The 21,594-nt window shown below is 32.0% G+C and overlaps 3 protein-coding genes and 1 non-coding gene across 4 annotated transcripts; all 4 read left to right on the forward strand.

The window, feature by feature from the left end:
• Positions 1–475: 475 nt before the first annotated feature.
• On the forward strand, positions 476–3,908 carry LOC125827036 (nucleoside diphosphate kinase 3-like). The gene is made up of 7 exons (XM_049506393.1): positions 476–624; positions 1,888–2,022; positions 2,692–2,729; positions 2,835–2,885; positions 3,072–3,239; positions 3,329–3,441; positions 3,540–3,908. The coding sequence occupies exons 1-7, from the start codon at positions 537–539 to the stop codon at positions 3,661–3,663; spliced, it is 717 nt and encodes a 238-aa protein (XP_049362350.1). The 5' UTR covers positions 476–536; the 3' UTR covers positions 3,664–3,908.
• A 927-nt stretch (positions 3,909–4,835) lies between these two features.
• Positions 4,836–4,908, forward strand: TRNAA-CGC (transfer RNA alanine (anticodon CGC)). Its single transcript has one exon. It is a non-coding gene; the product is annotated as a tRNA-Ala (tRNA).
• Positions 4,909–7,506: 2,598 nt separating this feature from the next.
• LOC125827037 (uncharacterized) lies at positions 7,507–10,656 on the forward strand. Its single transcript, XM_049506394.1, has 3 exons — positions 7,507–7,932; positions 10,145–10,285; positions 10,370–10,656. Exons 1-3 carry the CDS (start codon positions 7,594–7,596, stop codon positions 10,547–10,549), a joined length of 660 nt encoding a protein of 219 aa, XP_049362351.1. The 5' UTR covers positions 7,507–7,593; the 3' UTR covers positions 10,550–10,656.
• Positions 10,657–15,378: 4,722 nt separating this feature from the next.
• On the forward strand, positions 15,379–19,618 carry LOC125827034 (UDP-glucose 4-epimerase GEPI48). The gene is made up of 9 exons (XM_049506391.1): positions 15,379–15,671; positions 17,023–17,072; positions 17,344–17,479; positions 17,563–17,664; positions 17,770–17,997; positions 18,202–18,280; positions 18,398–18,480; positions 18,909–19,000; positions 19,111–19,618. The coding sequence occupies exons 1-9, from the start codon at positions 15,489–15,491 to the stop codon at positions 19,211–19,213; spliced, it is 1,056 nt and encodes a 351-aa protein (XP_049362348.1). The 5' UTR covers positions 15,379–15,488; the 3' UTR covers positions 19,214–19,618.
• Positions 19,619–21,594: the final 1,976 nt, after the last annotated feature.

Below are 21,594 nucleotides of genomic sequence, written 5' to 3' on the forward strand. Positions count from 1 at the left end.
ATACTATAAAAAAGGTGTTAAGATTAATGTTACCACTCATTGATATAATCATTTGTTAAAGAGTGTAACTCTATGAAATCAATTTCGATTTTTCTAACTAAAATTCGGGATTTGTATTTAGTGAATACTAGCATTTTCTAGCCCAATAAGAAAAAAGTTACAATGTGTGAAATCGAATCCTTACTAATAAAATAGAAGTTGAAATAGTCAATCAACTGAGTTTTTAATATTCTCCGTAAATAAACATGTAAACCACGACGTAACAATTGGGAAAGTTAACGAATCAGATTCGGTTTAACCCGTTTTGTGTTATGAATCGACTATTCAGCCCAATAAAACTTGGGCTTTAGGGTTTGGCCCAGCCCGAATCCTTAAATCTTTCTCTCTCACGCGTCCTAAATGTGGGTGTGATCACGCGCGACTTCATTGGGAACCTCACATATATAATCTATGTTAGTTTCACTCAATTTCTCACTCTCTTTCTCTCTCTATCACTTCACACATTTTTTTACTTTCTCTCTCTAAAAAGCTTAGAGATGAATTCTCAGATTTGCAGATCTGCTTCACGAGCAGCTAAGTCACTCCTTTCTGCTTCATCTAAGCAGACTTCTCGTGCTTTTTCAGGTATAATTTTCATTTTTATCACAAACTGACTCGAACACTATAGTTATACTACAAACAAATCATTTTATTTCTTCCTGATGTGAATTATATAGCTGAGATTTGTAATTGCTATAGTTTTTAATTGATGAATATTTGAGCTCAGGTTATCAAAACAAATTAATGAATGTTTGAGCTTTTTTAGCATATGATCTTTGTTACTAACACTTATGTATAGTCAAATCTCTTTATAACAATGTCATTTGTTCACGAGCAGAGTTCTCATGCTTTTTCTGGTAAATTTTTCATTACTGATGTAGATTATAAGCTGAAATTTGTTATTGTTATAGTTTTTAATTGATGAAGGTTTAGCTGGTTAATTATAAAAAAAATGTTGTGAAGTTTTGAGCTTTTAGCTTGAGACTCCATTTTGGAAAGAATAATGATTTGTAATTGCTATTGTATTTATTTTATGAAGTTTTGAGCTGGTTATAATTAAAAAAAAAGGGTGAAGTTTTGAGCTTTAAGCTTGATATTCCAATATTCTTTTAGAAAGTCCTAAAAGCATATGATTTTTGGTGTAAAACTTGTATATTTTCAGAAATTAGCTAAAAAAAGGTACCATAAATCTGATTTTTTTTGGTAAATGTTCCGTAATATTTTAAAAATGTTAAATATCTGGTAATGGAAGAATAAAGTATTTGACTTTAGAATAATAATGTGCGGTTAGTTTTGCCGTAGAGGAAGTGATTGTTTTGAAGTCTGCCTAGTAATTTATTTATGTTCGACTCATAGTAATGTTTTGATTTTCATTTTTTGGTCCCGGTGTTTGACTTTTTGGTATGTGGATTTGAATTTTTGCTTCTGTTACTGCTGCTTTGGAATTAAGGAGTCTATGAATTAGTACATGTGTTCCAAATGAATTGTGGTTACTACACATTTTGACCTTTATCTTTGTGGTTTAAGAAAGATTACCTTTTGACCTCAATGTACTGCGGTTCCAGCATTTGCACCTCAAACTTGGACTAGATTTATGTATATAAGAATTAAGTTGCATAGTTAAAGTATGTACATATTATATGTGGTGTTCCTCCAAATCATGGATTTTCTTCACACGATATGTATGACTAATGTGAGGTACTTGTTCTAGCTTTGCTCATTGAAAATAATCCGTTTTCTTATATGCTTGGTTTCTTGTTGGGAATGCCTTATGTGTCATATATGTTTAAAGATCATCTATGTTTGGTTATATTGAAAATGCTGATTTCTGAGTTCTCTTTGTTGCAGGAGGACGAGCAGCAGCTGCAGCTGCCACAGTTTCTTTGAGAGGAGTGGTGCCTTCTCTAGCCTCATATGGCAGGAGTGAATCTGGAAATGCATCTAGAGCTTGGATTTCTGGTGTCCTTGCCCTTCCTGCAGCAGGTTTGTTCAAGTTTATTTCTCATGGACTTGTTGCATGCTCCTCTCTGAAAGCCTCTTGTGGCGAAATTTGATTCTTTGAGGAAGCTTCTGCTTTGTACCTTTTCATATAGTTACTGGCATTTAGGTGTCTACATTTAAGCCTTTTACTAGGATGCTCAAAACAAGAGTTGCATTAAAACCGCATGTCCTCCTATATGAGGCGCCAGAAATACTTGCTACTACTGCCAGCTTATATTTTTCTTTTGGATGAAAGCAAAACTCGATGAATGTATGAAAGGTTAACTACCTCCACCTCTACTTAAAGAAATAGTTTTCTGTGGCTCGTATAGTTCAGTTGGTTACTGAACTTTCACCTTGTTGGTGAGGATTTGATTCTCCACCTTGAAATCCCGTCCCCCATTTCCCCTTTTCCTATACCCATCAGAGGAAGAGGAGCCTTGTCTCTTGCTTAACATTAGCATTATGGCATCCGGAACTTCTTCTATAACAAATAGTCTATGCTCTTGCATGGTATGGGGTGAAAAGGTTTGCTGTACTTGTGCTCATAATTGAGCATTTCATTCCATTTCTCTCGGACAAAAGTTATAACTTGTCCTGCCTTTGTTTCCTTGTTCAAGGAAATAGTTATTTGTATTCTAATTTCATCTTTTCCCTCTCTTTATTGTTTAGCTTACATGCTCCAGGAGCAAGAAGCACATGCTGCTGAGGTATCGTATTCTCAGCCTTCCTCTAGATTGAGATGTTATATTATCCATTTTATTATCATTTTCATTCTTTTTAATAACATATATGATATGTTTGTATTTTTCAAGATGGAGCGCACCTTTATCGCCATCAAGCCAGATGGAGTACAGAGGGGCCTGGTACGATAATGGTTTCTGTTGCTACTTCTTTTATTTATATGATCTTCCAATAATGTGCTCCCACCCACCAATCCCTTAGTTGAAGAGGCAGCTGAAGTTACTTTGCATTTTAATATTTTATCTGGATGCTTGATGGGAAATGTATTCTCTTTTACGGTTGGCTGATAAATTTTTGTTTCATTTCAGATTTCAGAAATCGTATCACGCTTTGAGCGCAAGGGCTTCAAGCTGGTTGCAATCAAAGTTGTGATTCCTTCAAAGGAATTTGCAAAGAAGCACTATCATGACTTGAGTGAGAGACCATTCTTTAACGGTTTGTGCGATTTCCTTAGCTCTGGCCCTGTCTTAGCAATGGTAAGTAAGAGGATTTTACTAGTCAAGTGCCATTTTATCTCTTTGTCCAAACTACTTCAGTATGAGTAACTCCATACACTTTTCTTCAGGTTTGGGAAGGTGAAGGTGTAATCAGATATGGAAGGAAGCTTATTGGAGCCACTGATCCACAGAAATCTGAACCTGGAACCATCAGAGGCGATTTAGCTGTTGTAGTCGGAAGGTAGTAATATACAAGATATAACTACGCATCAATCTCAAACGAGTCATTCTGCTTGTATGATTGCATAAATATGAGTTTTAACACAATCTGCTATACAGGAACATCATCCATGGCAGCGATGGCCCCGAGACCGCAAAGGATGAAATCAACCTATGGTTTAAACCAGAGGAGTTGGTTAAGTACACCAGCAACTCTGAGAAGTGGCTATATGGTGATAACTAAGTGAATGTACTCTTTGCATTAATCTAATTAATTTGCCATTAGATAGGCATGAGGGGTAGCAACTCATAAATCAAAATAATACCATTTTTTCCTAAGGCGAGTAGCAACTTTACATTTAGTATACTATTTAAAACCACCACAATAATATGTATTGAAACATTGAATTTCATTTTTCTTGTTCCAATGCAATGATCTATTGCCACTATTGGTGGGATGTGTAATGAAGTACTTCTTTCGGAGTTAAACTTTCGTTTGTTCTTGCAAGTTTCCCTGCAAAAAGCTCTCTATGCCTATTCTTAAGAAGAACACTATTTTTCTTTAGTTAGATAACCCAAGTGGCTTAAAAAGCAGGGAGGGGAGGATTTTGGGTAGAAGCTTACTGTGTTGAATGTTTACGTCCAATAAATAGATGCATAACATAATAAAACTATGATATTATTGTTAAATGTAGTGCATGAATCTGAAAACATAAAATATTCAATAGGGCATGTGTTGCATTTGGTATGGCTTTGGGGAAAAAACCACTTACGACATTTGATAATATAAGAAGATTTATGATGTTTGATTCTTTGACGAGATTGGACTATAGCTCATTGTTTAGTATATTTTGATCCAATTCATCTCAGCTAAATAAAATTTGAGCGGTTCAATCACAATCTATTTAGTTCATTTTAACTTATCGAATTTTAGTATAATCTGCATATTTGAAACCCAAAGTTATATATAATAATGTGGTGGAAAAAACGATAAGCGAAACACTTAAATGTAGACAACGGAAAAATATACTGTCGTATGCGTCTCTTTTAGCAAGTTTTGTATATTACTTGGTCGATATTCTCTCAATATTTATGGAAAGGAAGGATTTAAAACACTGATGATTGAAGTATTACTATAACCAATTAACCATATGACATAATCATAATTCATAAATCAATTAGGAAATATATAATAGGAGTAATTAGTTACGATCAATAATTGCATTTATCATCAGTTGGGTTGATTTCGAGGAGTTGAACTCAATTTTTTTTTACTATAAGTGAATACACAAATAAGTTAAGAATCTTAGTATATTGTAATTTTTCAACGAGCAAAAGGGTGATAATTGACTCTTCTTGAACAAGAGTAGCTCTGACTAATATCATTATTATTTTGACTAATATCAATAGGCAAAAGGGGGTGTAGCTCATATGGTAGAGCGCTCGCTTCGCATGCGAGAGGCACGGGGTTCGATTCCCCGCACCTCCATTTTATAATTTCTTAATTTATTAGATTAAGATATGATTTCTGAATTTTGATATTGATTGAAATTTCATTTTTATATATATTTATCTTTTTTAACTACTATTATAACCGCTCTCTATGTCCTAATTTATGTGACTTTTTTGTTTTTCGAGAATTAAACTGTTTAAATTTGACCGAGAATTTGTGCAAGGAATCTTTAATTTTTTTTAAATGAAATTTATATATTTGTAAATTACGTAAAAAGTACTATAATAAGTCACAATAATTAATAATTCAAAATGATTAAAAGATCTATGAAAAACTTACGATAAAAAATAAACTTGTTTGAATCTTGAAATCTAAAAAAAAAAGTGCTATTTTTCCTGAAAGTATTAGTATAATGTGTCATAGTACAGTAGTAGTGTAATATTTTGTGTTGACATTTTTTGTTATTTGGGAGTTAAACGATTTAAGTTTGAACATAAATTCACTTATGGAATCTTCAATTTATTTTTTTTATATATTTATAAACTATATAAAAAGTAGTATAAGTCATAATAATTGACAGTTCAAAATATTTAATTATATTTTGCTTTTTTATTTTACCTCAATACCTATATTCTGTTGTACAAATAGGTAGTTATGCAGTGAACAATTCTCACACTCTCTTTTTGTTCGTCTTCTCCAAGCTATCGATCTTCAATTTTTTTCCTTCAAATGTCGAGTTGTCAGTCCACCGGAAAGATGCCGGAAGAACGGCTCAGCATTCCCGACGACCAAGCTGTTCAAAACCTGAAGATGAACACTTGGTGGAAGACCTTTTCTTCAAGACAAATGTATGATTATTGCTTTTTTGATAGTGTAATTTCTTCCAACTTTAACAATGTTGTGTATATATATTTCAGAGTAGATTTACCTTGGTTGGAAAACAATGTCTTCTCGGGGTGGATCATCAAGGACATTGCTGTAGGTGTAATTTTATTTTATTTTTTATTTTCAGTTTTACTTGGTTTCATTATTTATGGGTTTTTCTTCTCCGATCTACAGCTTGTTGCTGGGCTTTTGCATCTACAGAAGCGATTGCTGCAGCTCATGCTTTTAAGAACAAAGAAACAATACCATTATCGAAGCAACAACTTGTTGATTGCATATTCACTCGCTATAAAAAACCTTCATGGTTTGCGGATTTGGGACCGAAACAGTGTTTTCCATTATCCTGTACGAAGGCCTACGAGTTTGCTACTGATTTTGGAATCGTTGAAGAAACGCAATATCCATTTACTGAACAAAGAGGTGACTGCAAGGGACCATCACCTGGAGTGGTACGTATTGTTCAGTACTATAGTACTATTCCTTCCGTTCTGTGACGTTTTTCCGATTTCGATATTTAAACAAAAGCCTCTTTTTTATCTTTTATCGTAAGTGATCTTTTAAGCATTTTGAATTTCAATTACTGTGACTTATAGTATTTTATTTTTTTTTACCTAGTTTACAAATATATAGATTTCATTTTTAAAAATTTAAAGATTTACGCAAATTCTCAGTCAAACAAATGAACACATAAATTGAGACAGAGTGAGTACTAATATTCCAATGGATCACATAACGTCACTCAATTTTCATAGTATATATACTTTTTTGGAGTAAAATAAAAGTTGAGTGATTTTTTTATGTGATAAAACTCTGTTGAGTCTACTAATTAATTTTGATATAGAATTTATGTTCTGATTAATATATTTTATTTTATCATTTGTAGAAAATTTTCAAGATAAAAGGATTTGACAGATTAAAGGATACCAATAAGAGGAAAATAGCAACACTACTTCGGGGGCAACCAATTACTTGTGGTGCACCTTTTGTTCCTAGTCTTAGGGATCATCGTGGGAAGGTATATTTTTTTTTATATTTCATTGTTTTAACTAACTCATGATTGATACCTACTATATATATATATTTTATTTTTTTTTTTTTTTTGACTCACATGTTAAAATATATATAGGAAATATACATGGGCCCTACCCAGAGCGAAACTGAAGAAATAGAGAAACATAAAGCAAAAGGGGGAAAAGAAGCCATGCATGCAATGTTGATCGTAGGGTATGGAAAAGAAGATGGTGTTGAGTTTTATTTAGTGAAGAACATGCAATATGTATTATTATTAGTCTCAATAATATATATTTCCAAACTAATTTGGACAGTAAAAGTACTAACCACGTCTTTATTATTTATTATTTAATTTATTTTATCTTTTATCTAATTTTTTCGGTGTAGAACTTTGGTGTACCTACTTTTTTTTTAGATTTATCGCTCAATATGTGACACTATGTAATGACGATTAAAGATACAGTCTACCCAAATATTATATTCATTAAAACAATACGATACATTATAAAAATAAATATTTAGCAACCATCCAATTAGAGTGTTAATAATTCATAGAAGCCGTGAAAATATGTACATGAGGCTTCTGGAGGAGTACATAATTGTTTTTTGAGTTAATTGTAACTTGTAGGTATTTTATTTATTCACTATTTCAAAAAATCAAGTAAAAATATTTTACTTTTTTTATATTTTATACTTAGTACTATTAATTATTTAATCCCGAATTATTTTTAAAGACCTAATACTTAACGTAATGTAATAAGGATAGGAAGGGCTACATATTCCGGCCCAATTTGATCCTCTTTCCAATTTTAGGATTTGTGAGAGATGAATTCTCCGACGGCAGTATTCATGGAAAAACTGGTGAAGAAGGAAGGATATGATGAGAATTTTCAGGCTCAAAAGAAACTTAAGATCGGAGATGATGAAATCTCCGACGTAAAAGAGTGTCTGGTGCAAGAGAAAGATAAATTCGATGAGGATATGAATGGCACAGGTTACGATCCTGAAATCACGGATTTCCCTGAGTCCGATGAGGATCTTTCCCCGATAGTAAGGGTTTGTTGTACCTATGATTCAGAGGAGGATTATTGTCCAGATTACCCAAACGGGAAGATGGATAAGCCTCTTTGGGACAAGTACTACAAACAGATCAAGGAGAGCGAGGTAAAACCATTTTATTTTATTTTAAATTGCTCTATGACTAATTTCTGTATGATGTTTGGAGTTAAATTAGCATTCTTACAGAAAACAGTGTAATGACCTTAGCAATGGAGTGTGTCTTTTGCATAATCTATGCTTAACAATTCTAAATGGTTTCGTTCGTTGTGCTTTTAGCTAATTTGATCTTTATTTGCATAAATTAGCTTATAATTAATTGGTCTATCGGAAATAGCCTCTGTGTACACTTTAGCCTTCCTCAACCCCAGTCATAACAACATTGTATGTTCACCACCTTTGATGCCGTCTCTGCCAATAGGATGTTCTCAATGACCTTAATGAATCCCACCCAATTGATTGTCAAAGATCAATCTAGGAAGAATGGGGTATGATCTTTGAGAGAAGTGAGCTGAGAAAAATTATTAACTTTAGGAATAAGAACCAGACATGTATGAGTAGGCAGATTGGAACCTGCGAAGAAGGGCTTCACATACTCAAACCATATAAGTTTTGAACTTTTGATAATATCCCATGTTTTCTGAAAGAAATGACCAGTGCAACCATCCGGCCCAGCTGAGCTGTTAGGATTCGTAGCAACTATGGCATCTCTTATTGCATTCTCTGTTGGAATAGTTTCTAACGCTTCATTATCCAAATCAGTTGCTTTGCTCTCCAAATGCCTCATATTGCTTTCACCAACAAAATCTGATTGAGAGAACATGTCACTGAAGTAGTTGATTGCAGATTGGGCAATTTGATCACTGTTATTAATCCATGTGCCTGAGGAGTCTTTGATTCTGAGGATCTGAGACTGTCGTCTTTTTCTTTTGATGACACTATAACAATATTTAGAATTGGTATCCCCTTCTTCATCCCATTTAATTCTGGCTTTTTATTTCAAAATACTCTCATGAACTTTCAACCACTTTATGTACTTGGCTTGGGCTTTATGAAGCATGATTCTGTTATCATCAGAGTAACAGTTTCATATTGAGTTCTTGACAACATTTTAAGCTTATTCTGAAGGATCCACATGGGGTTTCCTTGAATCTCATTACTCCAAGCTTCTTTAACAATATCAAGAAAGCTAACGTGTTCTGTCTAGAAATTCAAGAATCTAGAATATTTGATACAGTTAGAATTTTCCTTGTCACTCTGAAGTAGAAGATTATTCTGATATGATCCAGTTTAAGGTAAGTGATATACTCTAGTAATAGGAAATCTGGTAGCCCACTCTTCATTAGTAACAACTCTATCCAATCTTTTGCAAATTCCTCTTCCTCTTCTTCTACCATTACACCAAGTATAAAAAGATTGTCACAGAAGTTGATGTATATAAGGTGACAATCATTTAAGCAATTAATAAAATCAATACTTTTGGCATGGGTATGAGGTAACCCTCCTTTCTTTTCATCAGCCGATAAGATACTATTAAAGTCTGCAAGAACTGCCCACTGGCCATTAACAACTATGACCTGAACGCAGACTTCTTCTCCTGCAGTAATTGCTTTTAGCAAAAACAGTTGTGACCCAAATGTACTTTGTATCACCCAGAGTGTTAATCTTGAATGTCTATGATGGTCTATAAGATCCCAATTTAAGGAAACATTCCCAAAACACCAAATCTTTCTATTGATATTGGACAGTGCATGATCAAAGCTAGTCATGACTAGCCTTTAATTCATCATTTTGTGAAGGATGGAGAAAACACTCTTGTAAAGCTATGAAATTGATTTCGTGGAGCTTGATTAAACTCTAGAGTCTTTCAAAAGATCCTTTAGATTTCGTACCCCTAATGTTCCAAATGATTGCTCTAATCATTAAAACTGATAGGGGGAGGGGATTTTGTGTCTCTAGGCTTACCTTGTAAACAACCTGTCTATATTTGTTTGATAATTCTTGTTCTCCCTTTTTTTCACTTTTGTTCCTCTAGGGGGAGAGATCATGTTTTTTTGTTGCATATTGAATATCCTTGTTGATAGTATCTACATGTTCACTAAGAATAGAGACTGCTCCTTGTTAATCTTACACCAAGTTATTCATATCCATCTCATTGAAGTTATCTTGTATTTGATTCATCTTGAGAGGGGCTAAGTCCACAACTAGTTTCCCATTCATATCTTTGACATAAACTCCAGGTAGGGTGATTCGTATTCCTTGACTGAGTTGTTTGTCCCTGTATATTAGTGGTCTTATTGGCTTCATTGTACTTTGGTAGGGATTTGATATCCAAGATTTTCCTGGACGGTGTTGGATGACGACCGTCTTTCCCCTGCCATACTATTTGGATGATCCCGAGAATTATAACAAATTGAAGGACTATGCTTCAAAGGCACTTAAGCTATACAATGATGATAATGTATGCACTTTTCAGTCTTTCAAGTTTGTCCATTTTCTTCGTTTTCTTATACTAACAAAGAAAATAATCTCTCTGGTTTTCTAGGGCACGTGCTTCGAGGTCGATAAAATGTTGAAGGTGAATGGAGGTGGTTGTAGTGATTTTATCTATTATCTTACCTTTACCGTCAAAAATGGTGTGGATGACATTTTTCAAGCAAAGGTGGTGGAAGAGATGGATTTTTCATTAGAATTTCCTATCGTTAGGCCAAAACCTAAGGCTTGAGACTTGTATTTTAGTAATTGATAGTTTGTCTAACATATCTTCAAATGCTTTGTTTCTATTTAGTCTTTTTTATTAGTTAGATATCTTTTGTAGTATCAAAAATGACATGTTGTGTTGTTGCAGAATTGATACTATTAGGAATTTTGTCACAACACCATGTAGTGGAAACAAATTAATACCACTCTGTTTAAAAACAAAAACAAGACAAATCGATTTGGATCTAAGTCAACCTCAAAATTTATTTTATAAAGTGAGGATAACATAAGACCCTTCTATCCCTAAATAATTATCCGCGCTAAAGGGTAAGTCAATATCCAAAGCCAATATGAGATGGACCTAAATCTAACTATCAATATGAGAATTAAGTATTTGAGTCTAATTCAATTTTAAAAGTTAACTCATAAAACGAGACTTGTCTAAAATCTGGTTTACCCAAAGTGTGAAAATTAACTCAAACTTGCATTCATATCCTATTATTCAAATTTACAATGGAGAAGTTTATTGTAACAAAATACTTATCCTTTATTGCATCATACGTGATGTGAGTTCAAATTAATCGGACTAAATTTTATTTATATTTTTAAAAAAGAATAGGGACAACGCATATTGTTGCGCCATTTATTTTACATGTATGACCAAGTCCTTTTCTAATTCCTTCAAACTAAAAGAAAATTGCCTTTTCTTGAATTGAATTTTTTCACTTTATTTTCCAAGAGGGGTGGGGGAGGGTGGGTGGATTTCACGTGGCTAATATTACTAAATTAATACATTATATTAGTCAAAAAGTGGAGGGGTGGATAACTCATTATCCTCAAGAAATTCCAACTGTTTTTTTCAGTTATAACACGTTACGCCATAATTAATGCAAAGGTGGCAACCATATGACAGTTGACAACTACCAAAAGTGTTAAAAATTCTTTTAAGAATACTACTATAATATAACACGGTCGATAATAATATATCCAACGTAATCTTATAAATAGAGTCAAAAGAGAGTGGCGTATATGCAAATTTTATATCTATCTTATAGAAGAAAAGAGATAGTTTCTGAAAAGTCGTCTACCCAAGTAAAACAATTCAAAATATGTTTGAAAAAAATACAATAATGAAGAAGTCCTTTAAAAAATAATAGTGAAAGGACTTAAAATATACTCTTTCCGTCTACTTTTAATTGTTATGATTTTTTTTTCTAGAGTTAAACGATAAGAAATTTGACTGACATTCTACGATGTATTTTTTCATCATAGTGATATATAAAAAAATTGCAATTTATAGTACTTTTCGTATAGTTTTTGAATATCTAATTTCTTTTATTTAAAATATCGAATTAATATAATCTAATTTAACTTTAAAAATTAGTCAAATTAATTTTCGAAAAACGCAATATGACAAATAGAAGTGGACGGATCATAAAAAAAAGTCTTTGCTAACCAAGAAGACTAATTAAAGTCATGTATATGATCACTTATAAGTTGACACTTGGAAATGTAGTAAAGGTGGTCATCTTAGTTGGTCAACTAAAATCTCCCCTTTAAGAATAGTTAATTAATTACCATTTCCTTTTCAATTTATATAGTGAAATTTGACTAATTACAAAGTTAAGATCTTTGAAGTTTGTAATTTAGAATTTTATGCATATAATATTGAGAGTAAAATTGAAGAATATAGCTAATAAATAGAACGTGTCTTTAAAATGGAAGAAATATGGTTTATTCATTGTGTCATTAGAAAATTAAAAATTGAGATTTAATCAAAGTTCAAAAACTTAGGGCTTAAACAAGCATTCCTTTAATTTAGGGGGGAACCCTTTAATTTGCCCCTTTTAGTGTAGAGTACAACAACACAACCTTTTGGCTATTTTGCAATAAGTTGACTCGAGCGACATGATTCCTCTATTATTAATTATTAAATTTGAATTCGAGTTCTGAATATATGTAAGTAAATAAAATTAGACACCATGCACATTCTTCTTAATAAGTCTTATGCAGCACGAGTCCAAATTAGTTGAAGTTTCAGTATAAATATCGAACAGGTGAAAACCAAAAATAAATAATTCTTTTTCTATAATTTGTATAAAGCTAATGTGGGATTGTCATGTTTGAAGATGTAGCAAAAAGATAAAGTTCCTTTTAACATTATCTTTGTTTGTTATTCATGTAAAAGATATGTGATACCCTCAAATTGTTCAACAAATTGGACCACATTGTGTACACCCTGCCAAACCTAAAATGGAAAGTAAAAGAAAACTACTAGAAAATAAGAAAATTTTCGAGAAACTATTATATATATTTTTTATTTTTATAGGAGTACGATTGAGTGTTACCCACTATCGCTTCTAGATTCCATTTGTGAAAATAACAAGCTCAACGAGGGCGTAAGACACTTTCCGCATAGTTTAGATATATAGTTGACAATTTTATCTTGCATTTTTTTTCTATTTCTTATCATTTATGTAAGGTTATATGGTGATTCATTAATTTTTTTTGAATTTCGAAATATCAAAAAAGGTCATATTGGTCAAAATAATTAATGTCATACGAAAGGGAACTATTGGTGGAAAAATTTAAAAAAATACATTATTTGCTACTTTTGGCAGATAATAGGATTTGCATATAGTAATTAATAGGAAAAAACATTAATTTTCAACAAATTACGCGTTTTATTAGATAAGGATTTGCATTAAACCAAAACATTAAATGACCTCAATTATGACTCATTTATAGAAACAAATAGAAAAAAACAATTTCATATTTCTTTATTTTTTTACCTAGGATAACCTGATGTCATTATAATCTATGTCGAATTCTCTGTAGTGAGCATTTTGTGCAAATTGTGTTAGTCCTGCATGGTATAATAGCCTGCAAACATACAAAGAATGTAAACTATATAGTTGTGCGTAATAGCCTACAAGGCTACAACCACACAGAGAATATAATCACATTAGATAAATCTATGTGACAAACTCGACTTAAAAAGTATTGAAGAAATTAATTCAAAATCATTCGTGTCGATAATTATCCTCCAAAACAACCGAGCCATCTAGAAGGATACAATTTTAAATCTAGTTATTATACATTTGGAAGCAAATAACAGAAGGAAACATACCCCTCGAAAATCAACACATAGAATAATTTATTTATTTTAACTTCCACACAACTCTTTTTTTTTTTTTTTTTTTTGCTATAAAATATGATCCAAAAGAACTGCTAACAGAAAATTAAGATTCTGGGACTGGACAATAGGATACAACAAAATTTATAAATTTTCACGATTCCCAAGGTGAAATAAAACATGCGACAGAAAAAACCAATAACAATAAAGACAAATATTTAATTAATATATTAATCAATTAATTACCTACCTAAACCTTGGACATTAAAAAAAAACAGTTGGTATTTACCAATTTCGACCAGCTAAGATTAATTGCATGCATCGTCTTTTTTTTTTTTTTGCTAAAAGCTTAGTAATTAACTAATTTTTTATTCTGATTAAATTTAGATTTGCAATAAATAAAATCATTTAAGAAACATAAAAAAAATTATGATGGTTTGTATATGATTTCTTTATTTTTATCCAAATATTTAGAATATAAATTATTAAAAATATTTTATTCTTAAATAAATTTGCATTTCAATAAAAATATCGAATAACGTACTTTGAAAATAAAAAAATAATAATAATAACTAAGTTGTGAAGTAGATTGCATAAATCTTGTATATTCCTTCGAACTTCTATTATATTAAAAAATTAGTATGCAGACAAATAAGATTATTTTAAAATTATTATTATTTATTTATCTACCCTTATTTTTTAAAACTTTTACTTTAGAAAACTGACACAAATGCAATAAAATATACACTAAAAAAAAGTTGAATATTCATTTTTGAATATGGGGTTAATCATGAGTTCACAATATTAGAAAAAGATGTTGTGGAGCATATAGGAATCTAAACTAGAATCTAGAGAGTCCTCCTTAATCTAGACACAATCCCCCATATTTTTATTTTTATTTTTATTTGGTGTTTGATATTCATATCAAATCTTATTAAATTAATATTCTTTTGAAAAGTCTCTTGTCGAAGTAAAGTATTATTTGACATACACGATTTCATACCCAAATATCAAACTTCTGATTAAAAATAAATGATTTCTTGAGATTTTTATCTGTCGTTCGATATTTATATTAGATCAAATTAAATTTTCACAAAATGTCTCTAGTTGGAGTGAAGTATTACCTAACAAATTTGATGTCGTACCGAAATATCAAAACTTGTGATTAAAAATGAATGATTTTTTGAGATTCTTATCTGCCGTTTGATATTCATTAAATTTAAATTCTCCAAAAGAATCTCTTGTCGGAGTAAAGTATTATCTAACAAACACAATTTTGTACTCAAATATCAAAATTTTTTATTAAGAATGAATGACTACTTATCATTTTTGCACATGGTCAATTGCTTTAAATTTTATTGGGATAAAAATAGTTCCAAGTAGAAAATCAAATTTATTAAGATATGCCATATTTATTTAAGGTAATTTTTTTATTGAGTTAATGAAAAAAAAAATATTTTTCTTTGAAATTTCTCAAAGCCACCATCTGACCTACACTACCACGTGTCCCTTTACTTCTTCATCTTCTTAGCCTCCCTCTTAAAAATTCTTGAAAATTCTTTTCAGCCCAATTAAGTAAAAGGCAAAAAGGTGCAAATTTTCATTATTATTTTTTGCCCATAACCGTGTTTTTTTTTTTTTGTTTTTTTTTCATTTCATACACCTATAAAAAGCTTGGACTTAGGAGTCTTTGTTTCAAACTTTGTCAATAACAAAAGAAAAGATCAGATTTTTTTCTTGATTTTTGGAATTCTTTTTTACCAAAACTCAAATCTTGTTATATAAAATTAAGGGTTAGTTTTAAAAAAAAATTGTTTTATAGTACAATATGTCGAAGAGTATACTTGTGACAGGGGGAGCAGGGTATATTGGGAGTCACACAGTGTTGCAATTGTTGCTTGGTGGTTATAAGACTGTGGTGATTGATAATTTGGATAATTCTTCTGAAATTGCTGTGAAAAGGGTTAAGGAAATTGCTGGTGAATATGGCTCTAATCTCTCTTTTCACAAGGTATATTTCATTTTTCTGTTTTTCCTTAACATGGGTTTTTTTTGTTTGTTGTTTTGGGTGAAGAATTGTTGTGGGGTTTTTGGGAAAAGGGGGAATTGTATGAATTTGAGTTTTGGGTTTTCTGTTTTTAGTGTAAAGATTGGATTTTTATGGAGTTTTGTCTGGTTTTTTGTATCAGTATATTGTTGTTATGTGGTTAATCTCTGAAACTTACTATTTTGTTTTGAGGATGGAATGGATGGTTGTTTCTGGAATTGTATGAATTTGAGTTTTGGGTTTTCATTTTTTGGTGTAAAGATTGGATTTTTATGGAGTTTTTTTGTATACTGTTGTTATGTGGTCAATCTCTGAAACTATTTATTTTGAGGATGGAATGGATGGTTATTTCTGGAATTGTATGAATTTGAGTTTTGGGTTTTATGGAGTTTTGTCCAGTTTTTTTGAATCAGTATACTGTTGGTTAAGTGGTCAATCTCTGAAACTTATATCTTTTTTTGAATAGAATGATTGTTTTTGGAATTGTATGATTCTGTGTTTCCTTGAGTCGAGGGTATATTGGAAACGACCTCCCTATTTCGAGGTAGGGGTAAGGTGTACCCTTTACCCTCTCCGACCCCACTTTTTGGAACTATGCGGGGTATGTTGTTGTATGATTTTGAGTTTTGGGTTTCAAAGATTGGATTTTTATTTGGTTGCTGTTGCTTTCTTTTTTGAATTGTATGCCATGAGCATAGGTTGAATAGTTATTTCTGGTATATTCCCTTTTTCTGTTTTTCCTTTTCATGGCCCCTCTCTCTCTCTCTCTCTCTTTTTGCTTCTCTTTTTGAGAACTGTTCTGGGTTTTGTGGATAAGGTGGAATTGTATGAATTTGAGTTTTTGCTTCTTTTATTTTAATGTAAAGATTGGATTTTTATGGGGTTTTCCAATTGTTTGAAATCTGTATTCTGTTGGTATGTGGTCAATCTCTTTGTTCTTGTTTCTTTCTTGATATGATTATTGCTGGTCTATCATGTGCTTCTTTTTCCATTTAACAAATGTTTTGGTTAAGTATACACTTCTGTTTTTTCTTTCTATATGTAAAGTAACTGTTAAAATTCCAGAAATTTTGATGGAAATTAGTCTCAGTGGTCTATTGAATTTGGTATTTTTCATTTGGAGGTAATAACTATTGGCCACAGTTAAATTTTCTTCTATGGATACATTTGCTTTTAATGGCTCTATTTGTCATGTAATGATGGTTCTCCTGTGTAACAGTACTTTTACATGGATTAAGCTGATTTTTTCTTACTTTCTTTTTTAAATTTCTTTAAGTTGGTGGCTAAATTCTATTGTTTTGTCTTATTATTATAGGTGGATCTACGTGATAAGCCGGCAGTTGAGGAGATTTTCAGGTCTAACAAGTAAGTTCTAACAAAAATAATCTGTCTTAATGGTTTTCAAGAGACACTTTTTTTCTTCTAATTTACTCAGGATTGAATCTAATGTAGTTATATTGTACACTCTGATGATGGTTTATTGACCGTGCGGTGCATGAATTATGGACTATTTCACATGAAACTAAGCTTTGAAGAATAGTTGTTGAATGTCTGAATCAGCATAATTGACTCCTTTGCTCAAATTTTATTTCCTTTTGACACATTGGTTTGCCATCAACTACCTTTTTTTATGTAGATTTGATGCTGTTATCCATTTTGCTGGACTAAAAGCGGTTGGTGAAAGTGTTGAGAAGCCTCTGATGTACTATGACAACAACCTTATTGGAACAATTACCCTCTTGGAAGTCATGGCAGCTCATGGATGCAAAAAGGTATTCCTCGCACTTCGATTAACTTTTATGATGCGTCTCTTTTCTTGTAAGTCCTTAACTGGCTTCCTCCTCTGCTTCTCCAGCTTGTGTTTTCATCGTCAGCTACTGTTTATGGTTGGCCAAAAGTGGTTCCTTGTACTGAGGAATTCCCCCTGAGTGCTGCAAATCCTTATGGACGGACAAAGGTATTGTCAATTGTTTCATCTCGCATTTTTAGCGCTCAACTTGTTGAAGTCCAAAATAGTCTGTTTATTCTATCTGTTCATGATCTAACAAGTCTCAATTGTCAGCTCTTCATTGAAGAAATATGCCGTGATGTACAAAACGCGGACTCTGAATGGAAAATCATATTGCTGCGGTACTTTAATCCTGTTGGTGCTCATCCAAGTGGTCGAATTGGTGAAGATCCGCGAGGAATTCCTAACAACCTTATGCCATTTGTTCAGCAAGTTGCTGTTGGCAGAAGAAAAGAGCTGACAGTTTATGGAACTGATTATGGAACGAAGGATGGTACAGGGGTATGACTATATTTTCAATAGCAAATCTTTACGTGTTAGATACATTTTAACTTTCATTTTATTCCGGTGTCTTTTTTACATGACAACCTATGATTTACAATGTCCAGCAATACTGTTGTTTAGTAGTTTGGCTAAATGTGACAAAAAGCTGTCCTTTTTATGAGATTTTCCTTGGAGAATAATCATGTCGTGTGTTTTTTTCAGGTCCGTGATTACATTCATGTTATGGATTTAGCAGATGGACACATTGCTGCCTTGCAGAAGCTATCTGATCCTTCCATAGGTGTGTACTTGCTATTTGATATAGGGTTTTTATCGTGATAGTTTATAGTATTGTTCTCCGTTGGCTCATTTTTACAGCTCTATTGCTATTTCTGCTGATTTTGATCGATCTTTTTAGGCTGTGAAGTGTACAACTTGGGAACTGGAAAAGGAACTTCAGTCCTTGAAATGGTGGCCGCATTTGAGAAGGCTTCTGGAAAGGTAGTTTTCAATTGCATTCCACCTAGATGTATCATTATAATGTTGCATCCAATTCCTCTCAATGGCAGAGGAAAAAGGAAATCACAATTTCCCTCAAGCCGGGAGGCTATTTGTGGTTACTAGTGTTTTCTTACTAGTGCTAGCTCTCTTCTTTTTTGGGGGTACTGATGCCCTTGCATGCTTTTGACTCATCCAGACTAATTCGTCCGGGTACCTACCACCAGTACAGATACAGTAACTTTGTCTATCAAAGCTAAGACAATGGCCTAGCTCTTTCCCATCTCATAGCCGAGTGACATTCATTTTTCGTTTTCTACTTCCTTGTGAATAGACTTTGCTAATTATTGAACCTTTTAGTTGTTGTAAAGACCCTTGTGAGTGTTTAGTGTTGCACTACTTACCTATTTCTGTACTCTTTTTTTCTCCAGAAAATTCCAATGGTTATGTCTGGTCGACGCCCTGGAGATGCTGAAATTGTATATGCTGCTACAGAGAAAGCAGAACGCGAATTGAAGTGGAAGTAAGTCATGTAGTTCACATTGCTTTTTGAGATTCTAACACACCAATACACACGTACTACCTTTAAATTCTGAATTCGCCTCTAAACACTCCGGTTTATGTTGCTTGCAGGGCGAAATATGGCATCGAAGAGATGTGTAGGGATCAGTGGAACTGGGCTAAGAAGAATCCCTATGGCTATGAAGGAACTCCAGAATCTAGTAACTGTCACTGAAGGCTACTTCAACTGCATAATATCGTCATAGTCGCTGCGTTCCAGTTGCTGCATCGTGTATGGAATCCATCGAGTCTTCGAAGGGATGATTCAACGTATAGTTCTAGGGCTATTAGAGGGGATTATAATGTTTATATTGTCTAACTTTTAAGTTTCAGAATGTAATTGGAGTTTCAATGAGTCAGTAGTTAGATAAAAAAAAAGAAAATCTAAGAAAGTTGATGAATAATATAGCCTTTTTAATTTAAGCATATAGTAGTATTTCATTTGTTCTTTCATTTCTTTTCTTTGTATAATAATAACTATCAGCATTTGAGTCTTGTTTTAGCACACCATAATCGATTTCAACTAGTTTGGGATTGAGACGTAGTTGATTGATAGATATATTGAAAGATCTGTTCTTTATATATCTTGTTTTATTATGGTTGAACGATTCGCAATCTGCAAGGGTGATTGAGTTGGTGTAGTAGAAGTATCCCATTACCGAGACTATAGATTGAATCCCACTTGGTTCTTTCTTAGTTGGTTAAGCTTGGAGCAACGATTTTCAATCGAGCTTGTTGTATCGGATCTGTCTAATACGATTTATATCTTCAATGTGTGACAAAGCACTCTTTGAGAGCAAAATAAGGGTAAAGTCCCTACAATTTTTTCTTGTTTTCTGCTCAATGTATTTGATATCTGTATAAATTTAGATTCGCATCGGAAAGTCGACCTGTTGAGGCTGAGTAAAATTAAACAGATTTAAGTACAATAATATGTTGTATAGTTCACATGTAGTATGTGATTTATCTGTCGGCAGTAGCAGTTACCACATTCGACATATGCCATGTGAATATTCCAACAATTATTTTGTTTTTTTATTTTTTCAAAAAAAAAAATAATACTTTTAAATAATCGTAATTTATGTTTGACTAATCAATGTTAAAAACATATTTTTTTCTCCCCTTATAACTTCACCCAAACACTTTTAAAAATCTGACTTTTCAAAAAACAAACAGTTTTTTAAAAACAATAGATAAAAATACGCAAATAAAAACTCTCGACTTTCCAAAAAATTGATCAAACAAATTATATGTCTAATTCTTTAATTTTAACAGATCTGAAAAAGAAGAAGTCACAGTATATATTAGGATGAACGAAATTCTTCTATTTATAACAAGAAATTTTAAATTTAATATAAATATAAATTAATTAAATTAGTATTTTTCTTGAGGTGTACTACTCAAGAAAAATGGACGGTGTTAAATCCGAAAAGAGGTAAAACAAACAAACAAAATAAAGAAAGAGAGGCATATAAGTTAATTTAGTATAACTAAATTGTTAATGACTAACATTTGTCTAAATTTAGCTAAAAGGCAAAACAGTCACATAATTTCCATTTTGTTATCTATACATCCTGCCAATTTGCTGACTACTCTTTCCACATCATTATATATGTTACGCATTGAATAGCTAATACATTTATTTCGTATCGAATTTTTTTTAGATTATTAGATCATTATCGATATTTCGTAGAGGGATCTTCTTCTCTACTAAAAATATGATTTATTGACTTGACTAAGTTTACGATTACTTTCTTTTTGATAATGGTAAGTATTTTTGCACGACTTGGTTATTTAAAAGTTATATGTAATTGTATGTAGCTAACATTTTGTATATGAAAAAGACAAATAACTAATTTGTTTCAAATCGGTCAATTTACACTAGACATGTATACGACATTTGCACTATCAACAAATGTCAAAATCAAATAGTGGTTGATACATTTTTCATAAGGGGGAAAAGACAGTCCGATGTGTTAAACTTTTGCTACGCAGAAAAAGGTCCAAACCATAAAAGTCTATTGTATGCGGTATTATTCTGGATTTCTGCAAAATGTTATTTCCAAAGCTTAAACACGTAATCTTCTCCTAATCACATGACAATAACTTTATCAGTTACGTTAACGCTTCCGTTTAAAATCAAATAGTGTTATGCATAGTGAAATATTTTCAGCAAATCAATTTACAGTTAAATGTCATTATCAAAGTTTTGCACCGCCCATTAAATATATTGGGCCATATGGATCACTTGGAAGTTCTGTTTTTATGGGCCCAAAGATAATCGATCTAATTGGGCCAACAAAGTAACTTCAAGCCTTACCCAATAATGGGCCCATTATTCATAAAAAGCCCAAAAAAGAATTAAAAAGTTGAAGTATAATATCTAATTTTCTAAAAAGTATTTATTATTGCCAATGTAGCTGAATTTTAAATTGTAATAATAGCCTTTAGTCATTTACTATACTTCAATATGCCAGCTGATATTGAAGGTTTGAAGTTAGGCTTTGTAGTCTTTTTTAAGTTTAAGCCTTTTGAATTGTTCAAATTCAAATATAT

This window comes from Solanum verrucosum, unplaced genomic scaffold (genome assembly GCF_900185275.1).
Source record: "Solanum verrucosum unplaced genomic scaffold, falcon-dt-bn FXZP01000060.1, whole genome shotgun sequence".
NCBI classification, from domain to species: Eukaryota; Viridiplantae; Streptophyta; class Magnoliopsida; order Solanales; family Solanaceae; genus Solanum; species Solanum verrucosum.

Bases quoted from the DNA above. Each gene is read 5' to 3' on its own strand.
- LOC125827036 (XM_049506393.1), top strand. From the start codon at position 537: ATGAATTCTCAGATTTGCAGATCTGCTTCACGAGCAGCTAAGTCACTC. The intron at 3,240-3,328 runs GTAAGTAAGAGG...ACTTTTCTTCAG, and splicing joins CTGGCCCTGTCTTAGCAATG to GTTTGGGAAGGTGAAGGTGT. The intron at 3,442-3,539 runs GTAGTAATATAC...TCTGCTATACAG, and splicing joins TTAGCTGTTGTAGTCGGAAG to GAACATCATCCATGGCAGCG.
- LOC125827034 (XM_049506391.1), top strand. From the start codon at position 15,489: ATGTCGAAGAGTATACTTGTGACAGGGGGAGCAGGGTATATTGGGAGT. The intron at 17,998-18,201 runs GTATGACTATAT...TGTTTTTTTCAG, and splicing joins GAACGAAGGATGGTACAGGG to GTCCGTGATTACATTCATGT. The intron at 18,281-18,397 runs GTGTGTACTTGC...CGATCTTTTTAG, and splicing joins GCTATCTGATCCTTCCATAG to GCTGTGAAGTGTACAACTTG.
- LOC125827037 (XM_049506394.1), top strand. From the start codon at position 7,594: ATGAATTCTCCGACGGCAGTATTCATGGAAAAACTGGTGAAGAAGGAA. The intron at 7,933-10,144 runs GTAAAACCATTT...GTACTTTGGTAG, and splicing joins AACAGATCAAGGAGAGCGAG to GGATTTGATATCCAAGATTT. The intron at 10,286-10,369 runs GTATGCACTTTT...CTGGTTTTCTAG, and splicing joins AGCTATACAATGATGATAAT to GGCACGTGCTTCGAGGTCGA.